The sequence below is a fragment of the Alosa alosa genome, chromosome 19, assembly GCF_017589495.1.
Source record: "Alosa alosa isolate M-15738 ecotype Scorff River chromosome 19, AALO_Geno_1.1, whole genome shotgun sequence".
Lineage (NCBI taxonomy): Eukaryota > Metazoa > Chordata > Actinopteri > Clupeiformes > Clupeidae > Alosa > Alosa alosa.
The window spans coordinates 18,117,048-18,143,232 of NC_063207.1; the positions used below are offsets into that span (position 1 = coordinate 18,117,048).

The 26,185-nt window shown below is 41.3% G+C and overlaps 3 protein-coding genes, 1 long non-coding RNA gene and 3 other non-coding genes across 10 annotated transcripts; 2 read left to right on the forward strand and 5 right to left on the reverse strand.

The window, feature by feature from the left end:
• The first annotated feature begins 173 nt into the window (after positions 1 to 173).
• Positions 174 to 2,958, forward strand: tp53i3 (tumor protein p53 inducible protein 3). 3 transcript variants are annotated; one of them, XM_048228748.1, is made up of 7 exons: positions 175 to 253; positions 659 to 729; positions 813 to 953; positions 1,046 to 1,313; positions 1,488 to 1,700; positions 1,872 to 2,068; positions 2,254 to 2,958. In XM_048228748.1, the coding sequence occupies exons 2-7, from the start codon at positions 694 to 696 to the stop codon at positions 2,455 to 2,457; spliced, it is 1,059 nt and encodes a 352-aa protein (XP_048084705.1). In that variant the 5' UTR covers positions 175 to 253; positions 659 to 693; the 3' UTR covers positions 2,458 to 2,958. The 3 variants fall into 3 exon arrangements, with proteins under 3 accessions (XP_048084706.1, XP_048084705.1, XP_048084704.1); XM_048228747.1 differs by having other exon boundaries at positions 234 to 351; XM_048228749.1 differs by lacking the exon at positions 659 to 729 and having other exon boundaries at positions 174 to 253.
• On the reverse strand, positions 2,005 to 14,195 carry LOC125284686. 2 transcript variants are annotated; one of them, XR_007191907.1, is made up of 5 exons: positions 14,119 to 14,195; positions 5,661 to 5,749; positions 5,488 to 5,583; positions 5,252 to 5,342; positions 2,005 to 2,091 (listed from the first exon to the last, which is right to left on the reverse strand). It is a non-coding gene; the product is annotated as an uncharacterized LOC125284686 (long non-coding RNA). The 2 variants fall into 2 exon arrangements; XR_007191908.1 differs by having other exon boundaries at positions 2,024 to 2,109.
• dusp23b (dual specificity phosphatase 23b) lies at positions 3,061 to 6,045 on the forward strand. The gene is made up of 3 exons (XM_048228753.1): positions 3,061 to 3,794; positions 5,274 to 5,545; positions 5,690 to 6,045. Exons 2-3 carry the CDS (start codon positions 5,276 to 5,278, stop codon positions 5,873 to 5,875), a joined length of 456 nt encoding a protein of 151 aa, XP_048084710.1. The 5' UTR covers positions 3,061 to 3,794; positions 5,274 to 5,275; the 3' UTR covers positions 5,876 to 6,045.
• Positions 3,354 to 3,436, reverse strand: trnal-cag. The gene has a single exon. It is a non-coding gene; the product is annotated as a tRNA-Leu (tRNA).
• Positions 6,553 to 6,635, reverse strand: trnal-cag. The gene has a single exon. It is a non-coding gene; the product is annotated as a tRNA-Leu (tRNA).
• trnal-cag lies at positions 7,717 to 7,799 on the reverse strand. The gene has a single exon. It is a non-coding gene; the product is annotated as a tRNA-Leu (tRNA).
• Positions 14,196 to 15,361: 1,166 nt separating the features above from the next.
• Positions 15,362 to 26,154, reverse strand: LOC125283967 (afadin). The gene is made up of 26 exons (XM_048227579.1): positions 25,603 to 26,154; positions 25,213 to 25,405; positions 24,976 to 25,085; positions 24,706 to 24,833; positions 24,358 to 24,440; positions 24,071 to 24,087; positions 23,794 to 23,861; positions 23,393 to 23,439; positions 23,072 to 23,253; positions 22,686 to 22,831; positions 22,283 to 22,377; positions 21,764 to 22,041; positions 21,379 to 21,504; positions 21,061 to 21,259; positions 20,718 to 20,842; positions 20,516 to 20,590; positions 20,316 to 20,381; positions 20,081 to 20,154; positions 19,825 to 19,943; positions 19,476 to 19,592; positions 19,189 to 19,274; positions 18,937 to 19,098; positions 17,237 to 18,142; positions 16,973 to 17,066; positions 16,790 to 16,853; positions 15,362 to 16,432 (listed from the first exon to the last, which is right to left on the reverse strand). The coding sequence occupies exons 1-26, from the start codon at positions 25,765 to 25,767 to the stop codon at positions 16,348 to 16,350; spliced, it is 3,810 nt and encodes a 1,269-aa protein (XP_048083536.1). The 5' UTR covers positions 25,768 to 26,154; the 3' UTR covers positions 15,362 to 16,347.
• Between the last annotated feature and the right edge of the window lie 31 nt (positions 26,155 to 26,185).

Here is a 26,185-nt window from a genome sequence, read left to right on the forward strand (position 1 = left end):
ACCATAGTCCTGTGCTGTGTTTATCTGCATGTTCACATGGTGAATTGTGATCATTGTTCATGGGAGGTTGGCCGTTATTACGCTTTTGTTTGTCCTGAAGAACAGGTTGTTGTAGACCCCTTGTGCCTTTAAATTTACACGATCAGCACCTAATTCTGCCGCTAGGTGTCGTTTGAACTCTGCTATTTGGCTATTTCTGAGAAAAAGTGGTGCACCAAATCGACTTCGAAGGAATCTGTTCTAACACTGGACGGTGAGTTCAAGCGTTTTTATGTGGCGTATGCAGAATATTTACTAAATAATATGCTCCTCGTCCAGTTCTACGGTTAATGACATACAGGTCTTCAACAAGTAAGTAGGCCTACTAACTTTTGCGGTGTTCAAGTTTAGCCTCGATTGCTTCGCTCGTCAAGGGGAAGAGTACACACAGTTGCGTTGTAGTAGTAGAAATAATGAGAGTATATTGTAATGATAATCTTTGAAATGTTGCATCTCATAGGACGTCAAATTACTTTTAAAACGTATTAGTCGCGCAAAAATTCGAAATGTATTTACGTCAGAGGAAAATCTCTTGAGCATCAACGCTCTGCTTAAAATGTGCAGACATGATTTGCAACAGTTCTAACGCAGTTTATCCGACTATGTTCTGCTCGTCTAGACTACTACAGAATTCAAGAAGTCAGCTTCCTCAAAATGTTGGACCAACCAGAATCTGCTGTTGGAGAAAACGTTTGTAGCCCTTGTATATCTTGTACACATTGTTTCTTCCAATTATACTCTGGTTTAAATGTTCTCTAATTTCGAACTTGTAGGTCATGCTGGCAGTATGTGTTGATGATCCAGGCGGTCCTGAGAAGCTGTATGTGGGCAGAGTTCCCAGGCCTCAGCTCAAAGCAGGAGAGATCCTCATTAAGGTCCATACCACTGCTCTGAACAGGGCTGACCTACTACAGGTATGCTACTCATTAACATGTCTTATAACAGCTAGATAGGGCATGTTCACGGCACATTCTTTTTTGTTTGTTGATTCTTTGTTTTATAATAGAGAAGAGGACTTTACCCAGCCCCACCTGGTGAAAGCGAGATCCTGGGCCTGGAGGCAGCTGGGACGGTGGCTGCCCTGGGTTCAGGGGTCGGAGGACAGTGGGTTCCAGGGCAGCGAGTCATGGCCCTGCTCTCTGGGGGTGGATACGCAGAGTTTGTCTCTGTACCAGAAGAGTTGGTCATGCCAGTTCCTGCTCATTTGACTATTACCCAAGCTGCTGCTCTCCCTGAGGCCTGGCTAACGGCCTTTCAGCTGCTTCATCTCATAGGTAGTCAACACAGAAGCCCGCATGAACACACAGTATTAAAATACAAATCTGACAGCCAATGAAAATGCAGTAAATGGTGTATACTTTGACTTTTAATGTTAGATTTAATTACAGTCAAGAAACTTAAATGTCTCTGGGAAGAAATAGAGTATGTGTGTGTGTGTGTGTGTGTAGCTAAAGTGCAGCCAGGAGAAACTGTGCTTGTGCATGCTGGAGCCAGTGGGGTTGGCACTGCTGCCATTCAGCTGCTTCGCTTGACTCGGGCCATTCCAGTAGTAACCGCAGGGACCGCAGAGAAACTTAAGATGACTAAAAATCTTGGAGCAGCTGCTGCTTTTAACTACAAAGATGAAGATTTCTCTGAGAGGGTCATGGAGTTTACCAAAGGTAACTAAATTCATGCAGTAACGTATATACTAGTGGTGGCATGTCAAAGGGGTTTTAAAAGACTTATGCATTTTATTTATTCTTATTATAAAACCAAATTTTGATGTTGACACCAGTCCAAGTAGTGTTTCACACCACATGCATAAGTAAAAATGGGCTCCAACTCCGTAGGCCGAGGTGCAGATGTTATTCTGGACTGTGTGGGTGGCTCGTGCTGGAATAAAAATGTACAGTGTCTGGCTATGGATGGGCGGTGGGTCCTCTATGGCGCCATGGGAGGCAAACATGTAGAGGGAGATCTGCTGGGCAAACTCCTGTCCAAACGGGGTCATCTGCTATGCAGCCTGCTCCGGTCACGCAGTCTACAGGTGAGACTCAGACACCACAACAGCTAACGAAAGACAAACCACTAGTTCTGTTAGTACCTTGCCCTTTGTTGTGACTGATGGTTACTTTTCTAAACCCAGAAAAATGGAAATGGTACAATACTTGACAAATATAATGTAGAAGTATACTTACCATAAATGTCAAGTGAATTTTTTTTGTTTTTCAGTATAAAGCTGAGCTGGTAAAGGCCTTTTCAGAGAGCGCTCTGCCTCATTTTGAGACACTAAACTCATCTGTGGCTCTACGGCCAGTCATTGACCGTGTGTTCAGCATTCAGGATATTGCTGCAGCACATCAGCACATGGAGGCCAACAAGAACACCGGAAAAATAGTCATCAGGGTGACGGAGTCTATGTCAGAGGAACTATAACCGATCTACCCAGTTTTGCTGCCACAAATATATGCAACACTCAACTTCCATGTGCCTGCTGTTGTTGTTAAATTCCACGACTGTAATGCAAATCAGTCACATGTAATCACAGGTGTTAAATGCAAATGTTTTGCATACCAAAAATAAGAAACACTAGATTAAAACGTAAGCCTTCCTCTTCTAGCTATTCTTAATCTCGTATGATTTGAATCTATACACGATTGAAATGAAAGGGGAGGTTTGGTTCTCAAAATGATATGGAGTTATTTCATTTATGTGAACTAATGATTAATCAGAGTTTGTAATTTGATTATTAAGTGATGATGCAGTAATGGGATCATAAATCTCTTTCCGGGTCCAACAGCTTTCAGAGCCACTTGTTTTTCTCCATAGACAGTAAAATAAACTATTTGTTTCCACTATTCAGAGTAGCCTTTTAAAAAAATGTCATCCTACTACTCACTTGTTGCCTTAACCTAATAAAATGTATTTTTCGCAGAAGCCTGGACGTTACCCTTGATTGCATCATCTGGCTGCACAGCTACAGTATTTGTTCTATTAAATTTAAGAGATTTTGTTTTGTTTTACTCTTGAAAGAGGAGATGGTGACAAGGTTTACAAGTTGCGAAAACTGGCCGGCTGCGCTGGTTAAGTTTTTTTTGACGAAAAAGCTGTTGGACCTGTGACGTCGGACTTAACAACCGGATACAGTTTTCAATGTGTTTATGGTTTGATTATTTCGAAATTTGGTCATTTTTTTTTGCTGTTGCAACATAAATTATGAGGTTGCCATGTGCACCGACCATCCCTTTTCCTAGGCAACGAAATGCATTGCAAGTACCTGCCATTACTTATGATGGAGTTTGTCATATTATTGCAAACACGTGAAAAAGTGTTGTCAGAAGTGGGATTCGAACCCACGCCTCCAGGGGAGACTGCGACCTGAACGCAGCGCCTTAGACCGCTCGGCCATCCTGACATACAGAGAAGATTACCTACGACAAATAATGACGTAGACACTGTATTCATCGCGATGCATCTTTATTTTTTATTAAAGAAAATACTTTCTTACAGTTACTACTGATGAAAGAACTTACCACCTTCCAAACATGTTTACTTCACCATTGGATTTGCTTTGCTACTTAATGTTCAATGCTTACATCAGCCAGTTTTCTGTGCTAGCAATGCAGTGAAAACATCAGACCGCACTTAGCTTAGCTAGATGTAGCCATAACTAGAGCAGCCAGATGAGAAATGCTTATGTTCTCTAACCTAGTATTGACTGGCTGACAAGAATGAATTAACGTTCGATTAAGGCCCTGTAATTAATGCTTGAGGTAGGTAATACAATTTCTTTTTGACACTGAACGCTATAAATTGCTCATCATTCATTACTGCAAGTTATACATAATTCACACCAGCTAGCCTTGTGCATGTACTGTTAGCTAGGTGCTGGCTACGGAGTTTTGACGATATTACCGGATATTACCAACTTGCAGATAAGCGAGTCATGTAACTAATATGGTCAATGGTAACTAACATTATACAGTATACATGGGTTGTTTGAAGTAAGCCACCATCCTAGATATTTTGTAATTTCTAAGTAAAAGAGGGGCCGACAGTGGCATTTTTAGCCGATGTTTTCCTTGACTGGTAATGTGTTGAACATGACTCCTTCACTTGACAGTCACACGCTGACATGCGTGCATGCATGACTACAAGACTTCTTGCCTAATTCTTGTATTCTTTGCTTAAGGTTGTATTCGTGGATATGACATGTGTATCATCTCCGTACAGCTGAAGCTTAAAAGAGCACTCAATATAGAAACACAACTCAACACTCAATACACCTGATTTACCTATACCCAATGTATTATGCATGGGCAGCAAAGTCATGAGCAGGGTTGGAAATGTCAATACCTATGTTAGATCACATCCTGAGGATATATTATTTCAGAAAATATATGGTTTAGGTGGTTGAATCAGTTTTCCCTAAATGGCACAGCCCAAAAAGGTATCAGCCATATATTCTATTTACCAATACCCAATGTATTATGCATGAGCAGCATACTAATGAGGAGGGTGGAACATGTCTCATGTCATGTTAGATCACATCCTGAGGGTATAAGCTTTCAGAAAATATATGGTTTATATGGTTGACTTAGTTTTCCCTTCACGGTACAGACCAAAATACAGTATATTAGGCGTTCACTTTTTTCACATAAATCCATAAAATTCCATTCATTTCGATGGGAAATTTACTAAAGATGCTGTAGAAATCTTCAGCTGTGAGTTTGGAAAATTCATCACACATTTTTGTCATGTGAGGGCATAGACAAACTAAATAAAACAGATTTGGTTTGGTGCCCTCTCGTGGCACTGACTTCTCTGCTGGCTCATGGACTGGTTAAGATGAGTCCACTTGCCATTTACCTTCAAAGGCATTGTATCCACACAATATACCTTAGGCTTAAGGCAATTCCATGGAAAATTAAGTTTTTTGTAACATCCATAACGCCAATAAAATGTGATGGTATGGTATGATGTGAAATATTACATGAAATTTGACCATTTGCTATTTTTGGCTGAAGAATGTACATGAGAAAAAGTGCACAAAAAATGAATGTTATCATTCACATCATACAAATGCCAAGGCATTTCACTGGTGTTATGGATGTGACAAGTCCATTTTGCGTGGAATTGCCCCTTACCTAATCATACTGATATATTTTCCCAGAATACTGATACACAGTGAGAGTAATCCAATGCCTTTCTTAAAATGTTCTTTAAATACCTCTTCATTTGTTCTGTTGCAGAGATGCCATATTCACCGCCTCCTAACTTCTCCTGGGTAGAGCCAAACAAACTGGCTGGCCTGGCAATGCCTAGGATGACGGCTCACTATCAGTACCTTCTAGACAATGGCATTACACATCTAGTGAGCCTATGTGAAAGAAAACCCCCATATCACGATACATGCCCAGCACTGACGCTTCATCACATCAAAATACATGACTTTTGTGCTCCCACCTTTGATCAAATCCATCGCTTCTTGAGTATCGTTGAAGACGCTTATGCCAAGGGGGAGGTAAGATGAATATGGCACTAGCCAAAGGGCAAGAGTTCCTGTAATATTGTGTTGAGTGAGTATGTTAAATGATCAATTAGCCCTGTTACACTTCAGCTGTCTGTTCATGTTTTACCTTCACTGACCCATTCCTTTATTTTTCAGGGGGTTGCTGTCCACTGCATGCATGGCCATGGAAGGACAGGCACAATGCTGGCCTGTTATCTGGTGAAGACGAAGAAAATCAGTGGGATAGAGGCCATTAGAGAGATCCGCAGGATCCGTAGCGGCTCTATAGAAACTAGTGAACAGGAGAAAACTGTTGTACAGTTTTACCAACAAATCAAATGACATCATGATGACTTCTCATTTCAGTGCAACTATTAAACACCTATCTGTTACCGCTTACTAACTGGTATGGATCTTTGGCAGCCTTTCTGCCAGGTTCTTTTGCAATACTGTGCATTTGTGTATAAATCAATAAGCCCAACAAGTCCCAATAAATGTTATTTATTGACTGAGTGAATACAGTCACAGCATCTTCTGTGCATTTTTGCAGATTAATTGCATATTTGAACAAACATTACAACATTAGGCTATGCTATTCACAATCAAATTGAGAATTTTGAACCCACGCTTCAAAGGGAGAGTGCGACCTGAACCAACCTCATCCTGACTGTAAACTGACAAGACACACACGGAATTAATTTCCCCTAACTATACTACTTATGGCCACAACCTAAAATTCATTCACCCCTTACCAACATAATACTCACAATTTTAAGAGTTTTTTTTTATGGAGCATAGAATTGTACCACAAAAGTTGTTACCCACGACATACAGTGGTACCTGTTTAAGAAAGAAACCGATAGAGTATTTCCTCTCTGACATTTATGCATAGCATATTCACCTGTCCTGTGGAGGGATTCCACCTCACATTCGCATTTACTATTTTTGTTGCTTTTAGTGCAACCTTTGGCGAGCACAAACAGGCACAAACGTATACCACCTCCACAATGAAAAGCCTTTGTCAGAAGTGGGATTCGAACCCACGCCTCCAGGGGAGACTGCGACCTGAACGCAGCGCCTTAGACCGCTCGGCCATCCTGACATACAAATAAAGCAGCACAATTTAATACAATGTACTCTATGCTTACTAACTCATTGTCACTTTCAACAGGATTGTAGTGCAACCTTTGCAGTAGGAGTTAGATCTTCCAGCGACCTGTGTTGTGCACCACAGGAAGTGTGTCATATGCCCCGTGATCTGCTAACAACCGGACATACCAGAAGTGCCATTTCAACAGCTGTAAGCAGGCTACTACATGAAGCATGTAAACCCATGCACAAAACAACCATATCGACTTGCTCCCAAGTTATAAGACTTCAAACTTTATTATTATTGAATGTGAAATAAAATAAAAATGTTCCATGTAGCAGAGAAACTTTGCTCGAAAGCACTAATTTCGCTAATAGAATTATACGTTCATCATATGTCAAAATCATTGTGTCAACCATTAAACATCACATCAGTGGCAAGTTGCAACAACCAGAAACAAAGATCACATTTTCTGTAGGCCTATCCCTGATTTGATTAATCCATCTTGTGAATTATGATCATGGTTAATCCAAATGTCCAATCCAAACCCATCAGAAAAAAAGCCTATAATTTTGTTTAGTCTATAGGTAGCTAACCGCACTAACTAACTGCACTACTTCAAGTGTGAAAACTGCAGTTTTATGCAGGAATTATTTACAGCTAATATGCAGGAAATGCAATATTTTTTACAAGAAAATATGAATTACAAGCTTCAAACATTTATGCTATATTAAGTGACAAAGCTCTGTGATACGCAACAATTCCACTATTAGATTTGGATATGGAGAATTAGGCTACACAATACTTTTGCCTTTAGAATTGGATGTTGAGAATTCCCTAACTTCATAAACACCTGCGCAAATAAAAAGTAGGCTGTCCGAACGTCTGATGAAGTTACCCCAAAGCCTGCTTAAAGCTGTCACTCACTTCTGGTATGTCTCTTTGTTTACTGCTGATTGTGTTATTGATGGATAGGAGGGGCATGTAACTCTCGGTGTGACACACTGCACATACCATTCTCTAAAGATCTAACATCCTCTCAACCTAGCACACACAGGCACAGGCTTATACCACCTCCACAATGAAAAGCCTTTGTCAGAAGTGGGATTCGAACCCACACCTCCAGGGGAGACTGCGACCTGAACGCAGCGCCTTAGACCGCTCGGCCATCCTGACATACTCACCATCCACTTTAATCCAGTGTAGTGAGTGCACTATGTGCTCACTCACGTAGTGTGTCACTTTCAATAGTGTCATCTCGAATTGAACACCAACTCTGTGCACTTAATGGAAATGACAATCGCAGTATTTAAACATAACATATACTTTGTCAAAACATGAAAAGTTTGTTACAACTTGCTATATATCTGTGTAAATACAGGGCTCTACACTAACATTTTTTTTCAGGAGCACTTGTGCGTCCAAGTTAAAAAATTTAGGAGCAGGACCTCCGTAACTTACAGTGTGTCAGCATCGGCAACTTGATGCAGAGCATCCTGACCTAGATATGATATAGGAGCCATCTGAGGCACAGAGCCCTTTTTGGAAGGGGATGCGGTGGGGGCTCTGGGCAGGCATGGATACACGCTCTGTGGCCTTGAGTTTGCAGCAGGAGGGTGATTATCAGAACGGCCTGTTCCAGCAGGAGGGGCCATGGGCCCAGAGTTAGCTCTCTGGATTGCTGCCATGGCACTCTTGCCCTCACCCTCAGAAATGGATTTGGAAATGTATGTCGCTAGTTGAATTATGGCTTTGAATTGTTCAATAGGACTCCTAGAATTAGCGACAATCGCATCTGGGATTTCTCCCAACATTTCATCAGCTAGTTTACACATTGTCTCAGAAGCCTCTTTTACTGACTCACCAAAAACTGTGCATATCTCATCTTTTTTTTATCTGGCTGCAGCTGAAGAACCCATTCAGAAGCTTTCCTTACGCTCCAATTTGTCTGATAGCCATCTTTAACCATATCTGCTTTAATTGCCTCATGCTCTCTATCATCGCCAATCATAGCCATGGCAACCTGGATGGACAATTGAACCCTTCCTGCATCCCAACTGGTCATTTTGACTCTCAGGAGATTCGTTGACTTAGATCGGTTTCGTGTGCGCACACAATCTGTTCCTTCTTTCGGGGCCAAATGCCCAATTCTGTCAAGGGCCTGATAGCTTACAGCTGAACGACCAGCGTTGCTGCAGCGTACCACCCATACAACAGTAATCTTTCTCAACTCCCTCTCCCTTGTTGTCCAGCGAGCCTGATAGCGTACAGCTGACCGACCAGCGTTGCTGCAGCGTACCACTCTGCCTAGACTGTAGCACTTTAAAGGAACAAAACGTACTACTTACCGAGAGTGCGTCTTTCCAGCGGGCTGAGGGATCACACACGGTAAGTTTGGTAAAAAGAACAATCCTTAATTCAATAGATCCAAATTAATCCATAGCTATCGACGGTGGGACCTCCATAAACTGTTGGTAATTTTGATACCATAGATTTAATAGAGACCAATAGTATGAGAAATCAGGAACAGAGTTTATTTACAATGATGCGCATCAAGGGAGAGACAGCATGACTTCACCTAAAGATCCATCAGCTGTTCTAACTAGACAAGGAAATAGTTAGGGTTTAAGTATCCTTCCAGGCTGACAGGAGATGGCGTTGGTCATCCCATCTCACGTGGACTACACTGAATCAGACCCTGATTAGTGGCAGCCTGGCAATCCGGAGCAGATAGCTACTGACGCAGCCATGCAGAACAGTGAAACACTGCAAAGTCATAATATTCCTGCTTATCTCTAAACACAGTCACACAGAGATATACACAGGGACAGTACAGATATCATACAGTCATTACATAGAATCATACTTTTAGTATCAAAGTGACCCACTAATGAGAAATGCATAACATTAAACCACATATTGGAATATTGGAAATAATGTTCTATTCCACTTTCTCTCAGAGCACAGACAAAAATTTGGGAGCACAGTCAGTTCTGTACTTAACTTACACATAATCTAACATTATACTGCCGCTAACAGTTAAACATGCCAGTGCACCAATTGCGAATATTAAGAATGACTGACAACATTTAGGCTACAGGAAACAGGATTTTAAAAATCAGTGCCTACTTTATTTTCAGTCTGTTCTATTTTCCTACATTTTGTTAATGTAAAATAATATAATACATTGCCATATTTGCATTTAGCCTGTATATCAAGTATCCTGCCAAATGTAGGCCAATTTATTTATTTGTGAATCCATCTATAGCTAATCCAAATATGCCCATGGTGACCTATCTGACTGCATACTGCCTAATAAGACTACTACTACTAAAACAGTCCATTTTCTCTTCCACAAAAACCAACATAGGCTAATCAAGGATATATGTTTTATACTTTTAGTTTTTATTTGAAATATCTGCATTGATGGGGGCAGTAGGCAAACGTTAGGCCTACTTTCGTTTTGCACTTCAGGCCATCCTTAAAAATATTTTTGTTTGCAGTAACAGCCAAAAAAAAATAAAAATGGGTCGGTAGGTAGGTCAATATTTTTTTTCAAGATTCAAAGTAAAAAAAAAAGTTCAATTTTGGTCATGTTGATTACCTAGGAATGAATTTACACAAATGTGCATATCGTGACGTAACCGGGTCTTCAACCCGTGCCTTCAGGCGCACCATTGCAAACCTAATTCTGATGCAGGTTATATAGACCAGCCTTTCTCAAACTTCTTTGACCTGAGGCCCGGTCATGGCAGACTTTTGGGTCATAGGGCTCATCTACATGTACCCAGAAAGAAGGCTACAATAGCTTTTGGCCACGTTATATTGAAATTTGACTATACAATACTCAATGCTATACAGTGTATTATACAGTCTCTGCTCTGTTTCTAAGGAAGTTCCAAAAAACAACGTCGTTCTATTAAGTTTCGTTAAATAAATAAATAAATAAATAAATAAATAGCCTTCCAACAGGTTGAAGCGGAGCTTTGATACCAACGTTATCGATTAGTTTCAGTTTCTCTCGCGCAGACGCGCATTGAATGAATGCTCATACCACCACTTAATTGTAGGGCTCCATGTTTAATGACTTCGATAGCAGAAACGTTTGTTTTCTTTTTTCGTCGATCCGCGGTTTCTTGATCAACTGCGCAGCAAATTATCAGATGAAGCACCGGGCCTAATTTCACTCCACGACTCAGCAGTCTCCATGTTGCGGACCCATATTTTGAGAAATGCTGAATAGACCACAACCGATTTCAATACTCCGACACGGTCACCGCTAGACTAGGGGGAGAAGGGATGAGAAAAGATCTGGCCACAGTTCTTCCAGAACTTCGTAACAGCGTTATCAGTTTGTGTGAATGAAACGAAGTGACATGCGTAAAACCAATGGTGTAGAGATGACGCCACAGGTTTTTTTTTTTAAGTGAGCCACGTTTGCATGTAGGCAATTTATATTCACAATACTTGGGCCTACTAAAAGAACTATTATTTTATTGCATTTGTATTGGTTGTTTAGAGTAAAAAAAAACAATCGGTCGGTATTAACGCAAATTTACAACCGGCAAGTCGGTTTGGACTAAAGGGAAAAAAAAATATTTGGTCGGTTCTAAATTGACAGAATTGGTCGGGTTTACGGACAAAACGAAAAATATTTTTTAAGGATGGCCTCAGCTTGTATTCGGTGTAAATCCTGATACACACTAACATGCCATCAAAGCTCAACTTTGACATGACAACATTTGTTGTATTTCACACTTGTTTCATGTAAACACGTGACTTCCCACCTTCTTAGTCACAGTATGCAAATGACACATGAACATCCTGACAGTAGCAGCAACTGGAATCTATGCATTTCCACTGAATTATTTTTGGAATCTGATCCCTTATCATACCTGTTCATTCATACTCTGCGCTCAACTTATCGTGACTAAATTCAAGATGGCTGCAAACTCCGTGCAGATACTGTCTGTATAAATCGTCTCGTAAGTAAACTACAAGTGCTTTTTCAAAGTTTTCAATGTCTCGTTTTAAATGTCATGGCCCTCGGAAGTCTACCAATGAAGTATGGAGCTACTTTGAGCCTCGTAAATGGTGTAAAACAGTGATTTATTTGCATGGCTAGGCCGATGCCCGAGGCACCCCCATCGAAAAACTGTTTCAACACACTTTAGGTCAATAATCACACTGGAATTCTCCTTTAACTAACATCTGATAAGTAATTGAGTTTGAGAGGCTGTTGGGGCTTCACGATTTCAGTGAAACAGCCCTAAGCACCCACAAACTTAACGGGAAACACACATAAAAGTCTGAGTCCATGAGTGTGGTTACAATGAGATTGGACCTGTGACAGTTTTACTATGCACCACATGCCAACCATGTGTGTGGAATTTGGCATCAATAAACTGAAAGAATGCAACTGCTTCAGAGTCAGGTTGATTACGGAGAGAGCGACACCTGCAAATAAGCCAATATAACTAACAATTAATTACCAGTTGACAAGCAATGACTACTTTTTCTTTGTTTACAGCATGTAACAGTGTGTAAACTGTAACAGCAGTTGCAGCAGCTTGCCAACATGACCACAACAGCCCTGATACCTGTTCAGCAGGGCCCCTTGTTGAGCTACACCAATAAAATTCTGAAAATTATATATTTCATGTGTACCCATTTCTCTTTTTCTCTTATGACGTATCTGGAGCGATTCTATAAAATGAAAGAGTGTGGAGATGTAACCGTCAATAGCATGAACAGGTATCTGTAAAATACCAGTGGTATATACTAATCACATTGACCCAATTTTTCCAAGCCAACATACACACTTCCCTTGTGGGTCAAGCTGTTTTCACAGCAAAGCCAAACAAATTAAGGTTTATGATGCGTTACCTTTAGCGTTTTTACGCCTTTATGCATTACCTTTATGTTTTTTCAGGTGAGTACAATCAAAGTCCTTTTAGGCAAGTCCCTCCACTCGGCGGCCATATACCAACGTTTTATGGGCACTCATCGGGCACAGTCTTTGGGTCGAACTTCTTGGCGTCATAAAGGCTTCCGACACCAATCTTGCTCCAGCGGCGAGATCACAACACATGATTGGCGCGATGTCTTCACAACACACCATATGATTGGCTCAATGTATTCACATGTCGACGTTTTTTGCGAGGAAGGGGTGGGATATGTGTAGATAACGGCCATATTGGCGTGACAAACTAGCCCCATGCATTTCTATGGAGTATTTTTTGAGTGCTGTGTCTCCTCATTAGAAAGTCTCTGGTACAATCTACACAATGAAAAGTCAGAAGTGGGATTCGAACCCACGCCTCCTGTGAGAGCTGTCTGGGTAAATGTTACTTAAAACACGTTGAAGAATTTTGGACTGAAGGCCAATCACATTGGCAAGGCCAACATCCTGCAGCCAATCGCCCTTGCATATTCTTCCTAGCGAGCAAACACTTCAAAATGTAACCAATCAGGGGCGAGAAATGTTGGAGCAGAGATTTCACCTGAGGGGGCGCTTGTCCAATTTGCGCAGTGTTATTCAAACTTTAGTATGTTCTCTCTCTCCCCTCCAGGATGTTTTTTTCTCCCATAAATAGGACACTTCAGATTCTATATAAAAAAAATATTCGTGCAGCCTCTCCTTGTCTCTCTCGCAACGAACCAGCCCATCCGCTCTGGATGTTATCATCCGAACCACTCTGCGCAAATGTGTTTAAACTTGCATTCAAATGAACTCTGCTAAATGTTTTGTTCACAATGTAGCCAGAATACTGTTGGGTTGTAGAGGTTAGCATACTATAACGTTACAGCCAGGGATGTAGTGAAGGCTAAACGCAAGTAAACGCAGTAAATCCACCTCTGAAATTTCAGAAATATGATTTATTCACCTCTTTTAGAGTTTCCTCTCAAAAATCGATACCGCATGGTGCAGTCCACCTTACCATGATCACCAAATTGAGTTTACCCACCTCTTATTTTACCACTAGGCTACACCCCTGGTTACAGCTGCTTGTCAATATCGCATAACAGTATACAATGTAAAATATGTAGTTAAATTGGCCCACTGTACTGTATTTTAATGCCGATCATAATGGTGGTACTCGGAGAGCCACTTGTTTTCCGAGGTGATGCTCTTTGTGAGAAGTTTGAGAACTCACTAGCATTATATTCTACAGGTGCAGAATCTGTAATCCTTGATGCCACGTTGTGTCATAGCTGGGAATTTGACAGATCAATTTAATTATCTAGAACGAATTAACGTAACCTCACAGCATAATGAAAAGTAGTTTTAGAAACTGCTTCCAGCAATGCTAGCTGTGCTATGCTATGCAATGCTAGCTCTGGCTAGCTGACATGGACTTAGCCATAGACTTCATAGTCATCATCCCCCTAATCATGCCTAAAATGTAACAAAAAGAACAGCATTTTGACCAACATAGAACATATCATTCAGACCATCACACGTAACAGAAAAAAAAAAACATAAATTACTTACTGTGGTCCGAAACTGCCCACCGAAGGTTAACCGTTACTGCATTCTTGAATTCTGCCTACATGCACATAGGGCCATGCACGTGCAATGTAGCCTATGGCCGCTCAGCCTCGTGCGCATACACAGGAAGTTTGGTAATTTCATCATTACCTAGGCCTTGTTATTTATTAAGGTAACCTAGTTAATATTTTCCTCTTATTTGAACAGACTTTAGTTTTATATATATATGTGAGAAGTTTGAGAACTCACTAGCGTTATATTCTACAGGTGCAGAATCTGTAATCCTTGATGCCACGTTGTGTCATAGCCTTACCTTAGCTATGTCCTCTTTGAAGCTGCACTATATATATATATATATATATATATATATATATATATATATATATATATATATATATATATATTTGAACAGACTTTAGTTTTATATATATAAAACTAAAGTCTGTTCAAATAAGAGGAATATAATCAACTAGGTTACCTTAATAAATAACAAAGCCTAGGCAAGGGTGAAATTACCAAACTTCCTGTGTAAGAGCACTTGGCTAAATGTAAGCATAATGACAGCCCCAGGTTCAAAAGTGAGGGTAGTCCAAATGAAAGACATTTAAATTTCAGTTGTAGGCCTACCCTGTAAAACCAGATGACACAAATACACTTCGATTGTAAAATCCTTACTGTAATATGTAACATGAGGACCATTTGCTGTGAGGATCCATGCCTTGGGTTTTGTTGGTGGAAAACTGGTGGCAACCCAACACAGTCTAGCCAATAAATAGCCTAGGTCTACTCATGTAGATAGATTTGAATGGTCTGTTACTATTGTTGTGTCAGTATGATCCTTATTTTCAAATACCTTGTCAAATGGATCATAACATGCATGCCATTATATGAATCTAGTTTGATAGTAAAATGAAATTGATCCTGTTTCAGAGCTAAAATCTTTGCACAACCAGCAACTTCTCATGCTTAAATATTGCTAGGAACATTGTTCACAGTTTCTTCTAATCAAAGTTTGGTCCTCTAATATGCTAAGCTTTCAATGAGTGCATGCATGGCTAGCAATGTGAGGATAATGTGTGAAGACAAGAACATTTGAGATATGAGGAATGTCACAAAAGGTATCCTCATCTGTACAAATCTTGAGAGTTTCCATAAATGATGAACATGAAAGAATTTGATACGGTTTTACTAAAACATATGACTGGATACAATAACAAGAACTTTGAGGCACAGCATTTTTGTCATATTTTTAAATCATTTATTGAATCTTTGCCTTGTATAGTACATCAAGGTTTACTGGATGTTGTTCCAATTCACCCTTCTGGTAATATACTGCTACTAAAAAAAACAGAACAAGATTGCAATAGACTGCAGTCAGTAGTTTTTTCCTAACCTTTCAATGTGTCAGCACCATGACATCAAAGTGCACAGTCTGAGACAATTCATTGCAACTGAGTGCCGCTGACAAAGACAAGACTATTTTTTCTCTTGCAACCCACCCACAACCAGAAAAGAGCAATAATCACCTTAGCTATGTCCTCTTTGAAGCTGCACTACTGCACTGAACTGACACTTTTATGGGGAATGTGCCTGGTTGTTACATGATGTTGCACTCCACATGTTCACTGTTGCCACCCACATTTACAATATACTGAATCTCACCAAAGGTATTTATGATTGATGTATGATTGTCTCCATTTGGACCAGAAACATACAGTCAATGCTTTTAAATCAAAATCTATTTTAGTAATAGCTCTCTCAGGATGTCTGATAGCAATCAGCTTAATCATCACTTCCAGCAATAACAAAACAATTGCCTTAACATAAAAACTAGGCTATATAGTTATGTATTTCATCTGGTCTTAGACTGGCAACTCCCAGGTCCAGAGATGAACATTTCAGTAAAATCTACACCGCGGGTTTCAGCATAGTGATACATGACACATTAATTGTACATCAAAATTATAAAAAGGGTAAATAAAAACATTCAAGACATTATAAGAAAATTAATAATTCATGAAATTATAAAAAAAAAGGTAGGTAAAAATATCCAAAGACTGAAAAGATTCCAAACTTTAAGGGAACACCAGCCACAATATAGCACAGTTGAACAGACAATGACAAATGTTTTCAGGTGATGTACCACGTAATTCTCATGCACATTACTGTTGGTTCCATTTATGTACACACAGACTACACACCACTTGATGAGAAAACATTCACTACAGGACATTAGGAGCTCACAGCTAAAGCAAAGAGTTTCTGGCGCTCCTTAAAGGACAGCTTCTCAGGTGCCTTCACTTGATCGAAGTCTCCTCTGTAGCAAACCAACAAAAACATTTACATGAATATAATGTATCTTTGTAGCATGTATAAACATTTATGTATTATGCCTCTAGTCCAGGGGTCCTCAAATAGTTTGGCACAAGGGCCAAATGTCAAGCATGCCAAACCAAAGGGCCAAAGCATCCAAGATTAAACACGCATACACCCGCAAACATTTAAAAATTGATTCTCTCTATTAACACACTGCCATTCTTGTCCGTGCATGCCAAACACAGACGTCGGCTCATTTGGTTCTTGCGACCCGGGGAACCCTGTTCTAGTCTGTGATTTTTTTCTATTAATTCTAATTAATTGTTGAATATTGCACTTCACAAACAAATGAGCTTACCCCTGGTGATTTCCATTCATTGCATTGTAATTTGAGCCAGACTCCACAATACTTCCTGTTGTGCCTTGAGAATTACATGAAGTAGAATGACACTGTTGTTCAAGAATACACCACACAACTGTCAATAATTATTAACTTCAAATGCTGCTACACCTCAGTTGTTTCAGTACTTTGCTTTCTCACCTTTGATCTCTCCTTTAAGCTGGCTCTTGACCTCCGCTTTGTCTTCATGACCTTTACTCTGCAGCTGGTTGATGCTGTGTTCCATTGGCTGTGTCTGAGAGATGGATTCATGGGATGGATATATTGATCTATTATTGAAGTATTTCATAACACAATGATAAAATAGTAGTAGCACTACAGACCCCGATCAATCTGTCTCTCTGAATTCTGACATTCCTACTCTTTTCGACGCATTCTTGTATTTTCCTGGTCAGTGTCACTCACCTCCACCACCGTCCTCCCCTCCTCCTGCCGCCGCTCGTGCTCCCTGATGTCCACGTCCCCGTCCTCGTCGCTCTCGCTCTGCTGGAACTCCTGCAGCCGCTTCTGGAACTGCCACTCGAGCGAGAGCCTGCGCAGGCGCTCGCTCTCCTCCAGGGTGCGCTGCACCTTGCCCTGCAGCTGTTGCACCTCCTGCTCCAGCTGGTCCACGGCCTGGTGGCGGTACTGCTTTTGCAGACGCTCCCGCTCCTCCCTGCGCCACGGGTCCAGCCAGAGGCCACTTCCGGCAGGCGACTCAGCGGTCAGACCCGTAGGCTGCTGCGCATGCCTACTAGCAGGGGTGGAGCTGAGACAATGTGAGGAAGTGAGGGCTTGGCTTGGGGACTCTTTTGGGGCTGGTGGCGTGGAGGCTGGCCTGAGGGTTGAGGTCTGGGGTCTGACGGAGAGCCTCTGCTGTTGCGCGGAGAGAGAAGAGAGGCGAGGGCGAGGCAGCGTGGAGCAGGACGGAACCAGACCGGGGTGGTGTTGGCCCTGACGGTCCTGAAGCAGAGCAGCATGCGGTGGGGCTCTGATCAGAGCATGAGAGCCACTGTGGCTTTGGTTTCCTGCTGGAGAAGCCGCTGGCGGTCGGAAGGTCACAAAGGAGAGTCCGTGTGACGGTGAGGCTGGGACGTCAATTCGTGTGGGCTGGGATGTCTTCATGAGAATGCCCGTTTTTGAGGCCCTCCACTGGTCTTGGTGGCTGAATCTGGTCAGTGTGCTGAAGTTTGATTGCACAGGGATGGCGATGGATTGGCTTGTGGTCTGTTGTTTGGCAAGATCATACTGGCTTTTCCAGATCTGTGATCTGTCTAGAACGGACGGAGATCGTCTCTCCTCACATAAGTTCTCCTGTGACCGAGCGTATCTCTGCAGACAAACAATGAAAAAAAGTCCTTACTACAATTCACATACTAATATTAACACATTATCTATACTCTTTGCATTCTATTATTATTATTATTTCATATCAGCCATCATGATGTGGTCCTGTTTCATGGTAGCATCAAATGTACAACATAATCTGAAGGTAGAAAGACAGTGAACCAATAACAGTGTTGCCAGATAGCCTGGCACCGTTTCTCTACGTTGGAGGATTTTGGGGTGTAGCTGTGTTCAGTGAATTGGGAAAGTTTGCCGTTGATGTCATAGTGTTTCCCCATTCGAATGCATCATGTGAACGGGTGTTCTCCAAAGTTAATCTCATCAAAACAAAACCACGAAACCGGCTCATTACAAACACTCTAAATGGACTTGTGCACTCTTCAGAGTGTCTTAAGAATGTGGGTAGGTGTCCTGCTTACAAGTGGGTAGGTGTCCTGCTTACAAGCCGATGAACACTCTGTAGCGCTCCATGATGACAACTTATCTGTATCCACTGCTGCTGTGTTGCCAGATCTAATCATCATCTGGCAACACAGCAGCAGTGGATGTGGCTTCTGACTGCGACAGTGACTTGGAGGTGGAGTTTAAACCTTCCTACCAAGGTACGGCCAGTTATTGATCTATTGTGGTTATTTGCAGGTCTAGTCAAAAACTGCTTGTGTAGAAAAAATAACTGCATTTTGTGCATTTGACATGTGTAGGCTATGCTACAATAATTTTGAGCCTTTGGTACGATATTTCGTCATTTCCAATCTGGCAACACTGAATGTCACACCCACCATAGTGTTCACCCCAGTAGGTCTGTCTGAAGGCACTGTGCTGAGGGTCTGTTCAGGCTTTTGCTGTCCAGTGCTGTGAGATCTGGGTGTCGGCAGGGTGAGGTAGTCTCTCTGGTGTCCCCACACAGGCTCAGAAGGGCAGGGGGGCAAGCCAGGCTCCTCCTGGGAATCACAAATATAAACATGCCGTGACGCTCACACGAACAGAGGAGTTGAAATACTGTAGAAATACAAACAGACTTGAACATTCACCAGTAAATTGCCTGTGGAAACTGATGTGATCTTATTGGCTGGGGTGACTGGGTCAACTGACATCTCACAAGAATCATTGTGAGGATCTGGAAGATGAGAGAAACATCCATCATTTTTAACTTAAGTACAATTAAGTTTGCTGTAAAGGCAAATCACAGCAGTGTGTTACTATAGACCCCATTCAGTGCAGTTACTGTATATGTGATGGAATCAAGTTACACAAAAATGTCATTGTAATCTAAAAGTGTTTCATGTCATGAGTAATGTGAGGATGCTGGTCCTCTCACAAGCCAAGTTGGGGTTAGAGCGGTACTCCCATCTGTTCCTCAGGAGGACCGTAGCTTTGGGGTCTCCCCTCATCCCCATCAGTTTTTTGCAGGGGCTGATCTGCTCTGTTGTTTCAGCTGGAGACAGCCAAGAACAAAAAACAAGATATGAGCCACTTTCCTGCCTTTTCCTGATGAAGGAATCTGACAGCAGTGCCAATCAACATATGGTATAATAACAGTAGAATAATAATGAAAAGGAAATAATATGAAATAGTTTGGTATCCACGGTAATGTCACAAATTCACAGTCAGATACTATCCACCATCTTTGACTCCATGAAGTTCTATCTCAGCTGATGCTGCCTCACCTCTGGTCGTGACTGTAGGGGGCTCGATTAACATGTCATCCAGTCCATAGAACACTGCTGCCGACTTCACTACCTCCAGGTTCACCACAGAGCTGCTGTGCAACAAAATGTCTGCTGCCCTGAAACAACACAGATCATGATACAAACTGTACAGAACCTGAGATAATGATTGAAACCTATTGATGTCTGTAGCCTGTAGGTATTTTGTTTGTGTCAGTGATGAGACTTAAAATATACACTTGCACTCCTTCCTTACTTCTCCTGGGAGAGGCCCACTAGACTCTGTCCATTCACAGAGAGAAGCTGGTCTCCTGTTGTCAGACGGCCATCCTGTAATCATACAGTGAGCATACAAAACTATGAATCCACATGAATGTTCAGAACAGAATGTTCTATTTGGAAATGTAGCAAGATCCAATAAATCTAATGAGATAATCTTATCAACAAAGTTTGTACATCCACATAAACATTCTTCAACTTTAGGCACTTACCACGTGTGCTGCTCCACCTCTCACAATGGACTTGATAAAAATCCCCAGCTTGTTCTGTCCAGATCCCTATTTCAGAATTATTTAGAAATACATCATTAATGCTGCCAGCTCCAAGCCCTGCCTGTCAGCCCAGGCAGACATCATTAATGTCTCTCTAATCTAAAATACATCTGAATTAATTCTGTTGAGCTCATCCTCACCTTGGCGGCGACTATGCTGAGGCCAAGTCCACGATGCAATGGTTTCTTAAGAGCAATCATCATCACATCAGGTTTCTTAATGGGAAAAAATGTATTTTAGTTGCTACAGGCTGCACTACTAAGGGTACAATTCAGCAATCCATTTCTGAGGTAACTAACATCAGTGTAAGCATTCAACCATGTGTGCTAACACTAAACTGACCATCAGGTCAGTGCTGTTCGTTTCGTGACACAAGTTTGAGGTGTCAGAGGACACAGAGTCTGTTCGGCTGAAGAAGACAGTCCAAGTGCCAGAAGAGAGGGGTTGAAACATCAGAGAACAGAGGCCTGGAAAATGACAAACAGAGCCCGGGTTACTTTTACTGTATTATAATGGACAAACATACATATTAAAAATCATATATTGAACTTTGAGGTGTTAACCCTTTAAAATCTGTACCAGTAAATAACAGTTGTGTGTGAAGCTAATACATGAAGAAACATTCTCAGACATCCTCTGATATACAGTAATCTAACGAGAGGTTGTGTGGGGTATTTGACCACACCTTTGTGGCAGATGGGCTCCAGAAAGTCCCGGAAACCATGTGGAATGCCCTGCATGCTGTCACAGGTGTAACCGTCCTCGGGCAGGAGGAAAGGCAAGTGGAGATCAACATCCACCTCCAGCCGAATCTCCCACCCCTCTCTCTTCAGCACGTTATCTGTTGTGATCTCTGCCATAGAGACCAGGTTATCAATCATACCCTGGGTGGATGTAAGCACAATCAAACTATACATTAGGATCCTTCATTTTTCAAAAGTTTGACACAGTATCAACGATGGCTTAAAGATATACAGTAGTATCAAGCATGTGGCCAACTCACACGTGGTATGGTAGGCATATTGGCAGTCAGTGTGCGTATCTGTAGGGAATTCAGTTTGAAACAGGCCTCGTGGACCCTCTTAGTGTCCTGCATGGTCTGTGCATTCATGCTCAGGAGAGTTATGGCCTGTGTGAAACAAAACAAAACTGTTATTACATTTTCCTTTTTAATTGTATATACTGTATTTTCATAAGTGTTTTGCCTTCAGTAATAAGGTCAGAAAGTGAGAGTGGTGCTTGTTTTGACAGTGGTGTGACAGTGAGTAGAGATGGAAAAAATGTTTTACGTGTACTTTTTCACAGAGACCATTTCAGGGATCCTTCACACACACACACACACACACACACACACACACACAAACAGAGAGAGAGAGAGAGAAACATACCTGCATAACAAGACTCAGGTGGCAGTCAGCAGCAAGCTCCAAGCCCTGCCTCTCGGCCCAGGCTGAGACGAGAGCAAGTCGCTGGCGCATCGTGTCCAGCCACAGCGGTGACCTCCGGTGGTGACCCCTCAGCGTCGGCCCTGAGCCCAGCAGCCAGTTCACCAGCCAGCCGCTGATGAAGTGCAGCAGCTGGGAGAAGAGCTGGATGCTGAAGGCTGCGTTCACCCGGCACCTGCGCAACAAGCTCATGGCTCGCACCAGACAGTTCAGCACTCCCTCTGCACACAGATGGAGGATGCAAGACCAGGAACAGACTGGTTATCAGATACGGATGCCATACCACATCAGTGTCATTCATTACTCAACTGGTAACAGGATGGTATGATGCAGTGGCTTTTAATCCCCCTTCATATGGACACTGGGGCTTTATAAAGTAAGCCTTATTGTAACTACCAGTATTTGATTTCAAGATATTTTTTAGAGAGTACAGTTGACTTTAATTGAAGTTCTATATGCCACCTATTGCTGAAGACTTGGTTGTCTGGTCCTTAGCATCAGTCAAGAAAGATGGCATGTGTTTCTCAAGGTCCTTCTGCAGACGCTGGGATAGGTATCTGAAGAGCACAGATTTCACAACCACATACAATTACTCACAATAATATTAGCATCAGTCAACAATGCCAACAATAAAGTTAATTGAATTAACAACAGTATCATATTGGTAACTAATGTGTGACAGCAGATTATTTTACTGCAGAGAGACACCTATGGTGCTGGTAATTGCTAACCATTATACTTATTTTCAAAACAGGTGACAGTGGATGATAAAACAGTTAGGATATAGCTATGATGCAGTAATAAGGCCACAGCAAAGATCAGATGATGATCAAATCAGGGAGGTAATTACGGTCTTCTCTCTTACCTGAAGGAGTGGTGTACTAGCTGAGCCAGAGTTTTCTGAGTTGGCCTGGTAAGAGGGTTCAGGTCTCGGTCCTGCCTCAGGAAGTTCAGCAGCTCGGAAGCGTTGGCCATCCAGAAGGCCAGAGACACAGCAATGGTCCTGTGTTTCTGAAGGTCAGAGGTCAGGTCAGTGAGTGTGTACCATATGGGATCATCTCACAACATCTCATTTTGTACCCCTACACTCTTCAAAAATGTTTTTGATTTCTCATGAGTATAGAATTTAGACTCTAAATGCTAAAGTAAACATTTTGCACAATACAACAGTGTACTATGTGTGAAATGTGAAATATACATTCTGCAGAAATGTAGACCTATCAAATTCATGTGTGGAATATCATGACTAACCTCAATTACAGTATCTATCATGGCCACCATCTTGTTTGTTATGGTGGCAATGTGGTGCATACTGTCATGAGTGCCACCAATCAGAGAGCGAGTGACCAGGTAGAAAGCGTAGGCTGGGGACAGGGGGAAGTGCACAGTGGAGCTGGTGTAGCTCACTATGGCAACCAGGAATGCTTCTTCATCTGAGACACATAAAATAGAGAATGTCATCAGAACAAGAAAGGTGAACACTGACCTGTACATGTCTCTGTACCTGTCTAGTTGCTGAAGGGCAGCTTGCAAGCAGGTGTATGTAATTTGTGTATCATGTGTTTTACTTACGGTTGTCTGCTAACTTAATGCTGACTGGCAGCGTCTGTGTTGATGGGCTGACATGTAGAAAAACAGGACGTTTTTTAAAAAGCTGTACATAATAGTATTCAGTGTCTTATTCATTCATTCATTTATTGAAATTAATTTCATTTGTGAAGAGCTTCATTAGCAGTAATCATTCCTTTTTTGCTATAAAATTGAGATATTATGAAGTTATACATTTCCTGGCAAGTATTTATTTTTCTACCAATGTAACCTTTCAAAGGTTTCTACACTTAATTGGGAAAAAGAAAAGCAAACAAAACATGAAAAACAAAGGTTACAGTCTGCTTTGGCCAAATATGCTCATCAGATCTTTAGCATGTTTTCACTCAATGCTGTATATCTGGGTCTTTCCCAGGCATGCTCACCAGTTGTCTTTGTTTTGGGGAGCCTGTCCTGCTCGCTCTGATCTGCATGGGCCCTGGCTTCCGGAGGCCTGAGAAAAGGAGGGTAAATATGTTAATTACACATTCTTTAGGAACAATGGCTTACACACACAATGTACGCAACCCCCATCCTTACTTGCACCAGTGTCACAAGAGTGTAAAGACCCAAAACAAACCAAACATAAATCCATGTACAAATAGATACATAATTTGAACAAAAATGTATAAATTGATCTAATATTTCATAATGAAAGAGTACCTTATTTTGTGGTCCTCCTGCAGAAATTATGAAAAGATAGTTGGTAAAGAGGCAAAAATTAGATACAGCTGTTTAAAATTGTGTAAACACACACATGAAAAGGTGCATTAATGTGTAAACCTCATATAAACAATAATCCCTTCTCCATAACCCAGGTTGATTAAGAGGTCCTTGTATATATGGTTTTCATTAGGGTGTTTCACTGTTATAGTAAGGTTATGTTAAGTCAGAGCTATTTGTATTAGCCTACATTAGCTACAAATTTCATTAACGTAAGCCTCTCTCACCTGACTTCTTCCCATGAACATCAGAGTTTGGTGTTTTAGATGGACTGGCCTGTTGCTGGCATGTGGACTTTTTCACATTTTGTCTGTTAAAAAGTCATTAAATGGACATTTAACACAAAGAACAACAGAAAGATATTCATATAAAGAGGCATCAACAACATCAAGAATCTATTCTCTTCCAGTCAAAAACAAAACTTGACTTCCAATCAAATGTCATCTAATGGTTGTAGTAATTCTAACAGTACAACAACTGAGTTTTATTTATGACTTAAGTACCATGTGTGGGTAAGTCAACTGATTCTATTGGACATCTATTGAAGTGTGTAATGAAAAATACCAGTAACATACCCATTCTCTTTTCCATTTTTATTGTCATTATGACCAACAGAGTTGTCTCTTTTTTTGTCTTTTTTGGACAGTGTCCTCTTGAAATTCTGGATGACACCTGTTTTCTCTTTCTTCACTTCTTCAGTATTCTATCATAGCAGAGAAACAATAAAAACACAACACATGCTATTAACAAGCACTATCATACTGGTTTTTGGTATAACTATATGCCAACCCGTTGACATCGCTCTTTAATAGGTTATACAGAGCACAAAGCAGAGAGAATCACACCTGAGGTAAAGTCTTGGTGTTCCTCAGGACAAAGCGTCCCTCACAGTTGTTTTGAATCCAGCTGAGTTGCACAAGCAGTGGCTTCTCATTCAGCTCTAGCTGTCTTTCCTCTTCAAAACATAACAGGGATGAAGAGAAGGGTCATGGCTTTCTTATATTCCATAACTGGATTAAACACTGTCAATATGGATCCATATTTACATTACATATTAGTTACAAAGTAGTGGATCCACATACCTTTATTGATGTGGACCTCATACAAAGAGAAGGAGTCCACTTTAAGTTTCATGTCTGGCCGGAACTTCTCCAGCAGGGTCCCAGTGACCTCCTGGGAAGTGTCGGTGCAACTGACACGCAGGCACTTGGTGGCAACATTTCCTGCTACCTGGTCTTCCCAGTAAAATCTCATCACACCGTAGTACTTCAGGTCCTAATGAGACCACAATATATCATATTTGACTGGGTGTAATATGCCATTTCATTACTTTCAGTAACTTCTCATTGTGCAGCACGTCTGGTACATTTCATATAGTATTTGATGAATGAGAGTGGCTACTTAAATTTGTACAACTTGTGTGTATACAATAGTGACAATTATAGTAAAATGTGTTTAGAAAATGTCCTCACCTGATCTGGTTGGCTGATTTCAAACAGATCGAGTCTTTTGGAATTCCACTGGTTAATGATGTGGGTGAGTCTACCACGTTCCTGCTCCTTAAAAGCTGCATCAATAGACTCGCGATTTGTGCCAATGTCCATTATAGAAAGATAATTTCCATACACATGTTCCATTTTCCAAAAGATTGCCACAAAAATGAGATCTCAAAACATATGTATTCATTTGTTGTCTGTTAAAAGTATGTCTTGAGATCACTAGACCACAGTGGCACACAACCAACTCCCCTACTTGCCCTTTGGAGTGTCATTTCAAATAAATATCACTAATGGCAAACCCCCTTACCCCAACCCTAACCCAACGGCCACTCCACCAATGTCGTGATCACTATTCCGGGTTATTCCGGTTGAGTGCTCAGCGCATCAAGGCTTCAGTTTTGGTTCTAGGCAGCTCCATGCAGCTGCCTAGAACCAAAAAAGTTAAACATTGGAAAATCAAATATTTTCCAGTATGGTCCTCATGCATCTCGAAAAATACTGCAGTATATTAATAGGCTCTATACTGCAGTATATTAATAGGCTCTTTAGTGCAAAG

What these genes read in the sequence shown, in the direction of transcription:
- tp53i3 (XM_048228747.1), top strand. Translation starts at nt 330, where the DNA reads ATGACATACAGGTCTTCAACAA. An exon ending in AATCTGCTGTTGGAGAAAAC is followed by an intron (nt 730 to 812) that starts GTTTGTAGCCCT and finishes TCGAACTTGTAG; the next exon opens with GTCATGCTGGCAGTATGTGT. An exon ending in GGTCATGGAGTTTACCAAAG is followed by an intron (nt 1,701 to 1,871) that starts GTAACTAAATTC and finishes CCAACTCCGTAG; the next exon opens with GCCGAGGTGCAGATGTTATT.
- dusp23b (XM_048228753.1), top strand. Translation starts at nt 5,276, where the DNA reads ATGCCATATTCACCGCCTCCTAACTTCTCCTGGGTAGAGCCAAACAAA. An exon ending in ACGCTTATGCCAAGGGGGAG is followed by an intron (nt 5,546 to 5,689) that starts GTAAGATGAATA and finishes TTTATTTTTCAG; the next exon opens with GGGGTTGCTGTCCACTGCAT.
- LOC125283967 (XM_048227579.1), bottom strand. Translation starts at nt 25,767, where the DNA reads ATGGAACATGTGTATGGAAATTATCTTTCTATAATGGACATTGGCACA. An exon ending in CTACTGGGGTGAACACTATG is followed by an intron (nt 18,143 to 18,936) that starts GTGGGTGTGACA and finishes GTTTGTCTGCAG; the next exon opens with AGATACGCTCGGTCACAGGA. An exon ending in GCTTAAAGGAGAGATCAAAG is followed by an intron (nt 16,854 to 16,972) that starts GTGAGAAAGCAA and finishes GTAATTCTCAAG; the next exon opens with GCACAACAGGAAGTATTGTG.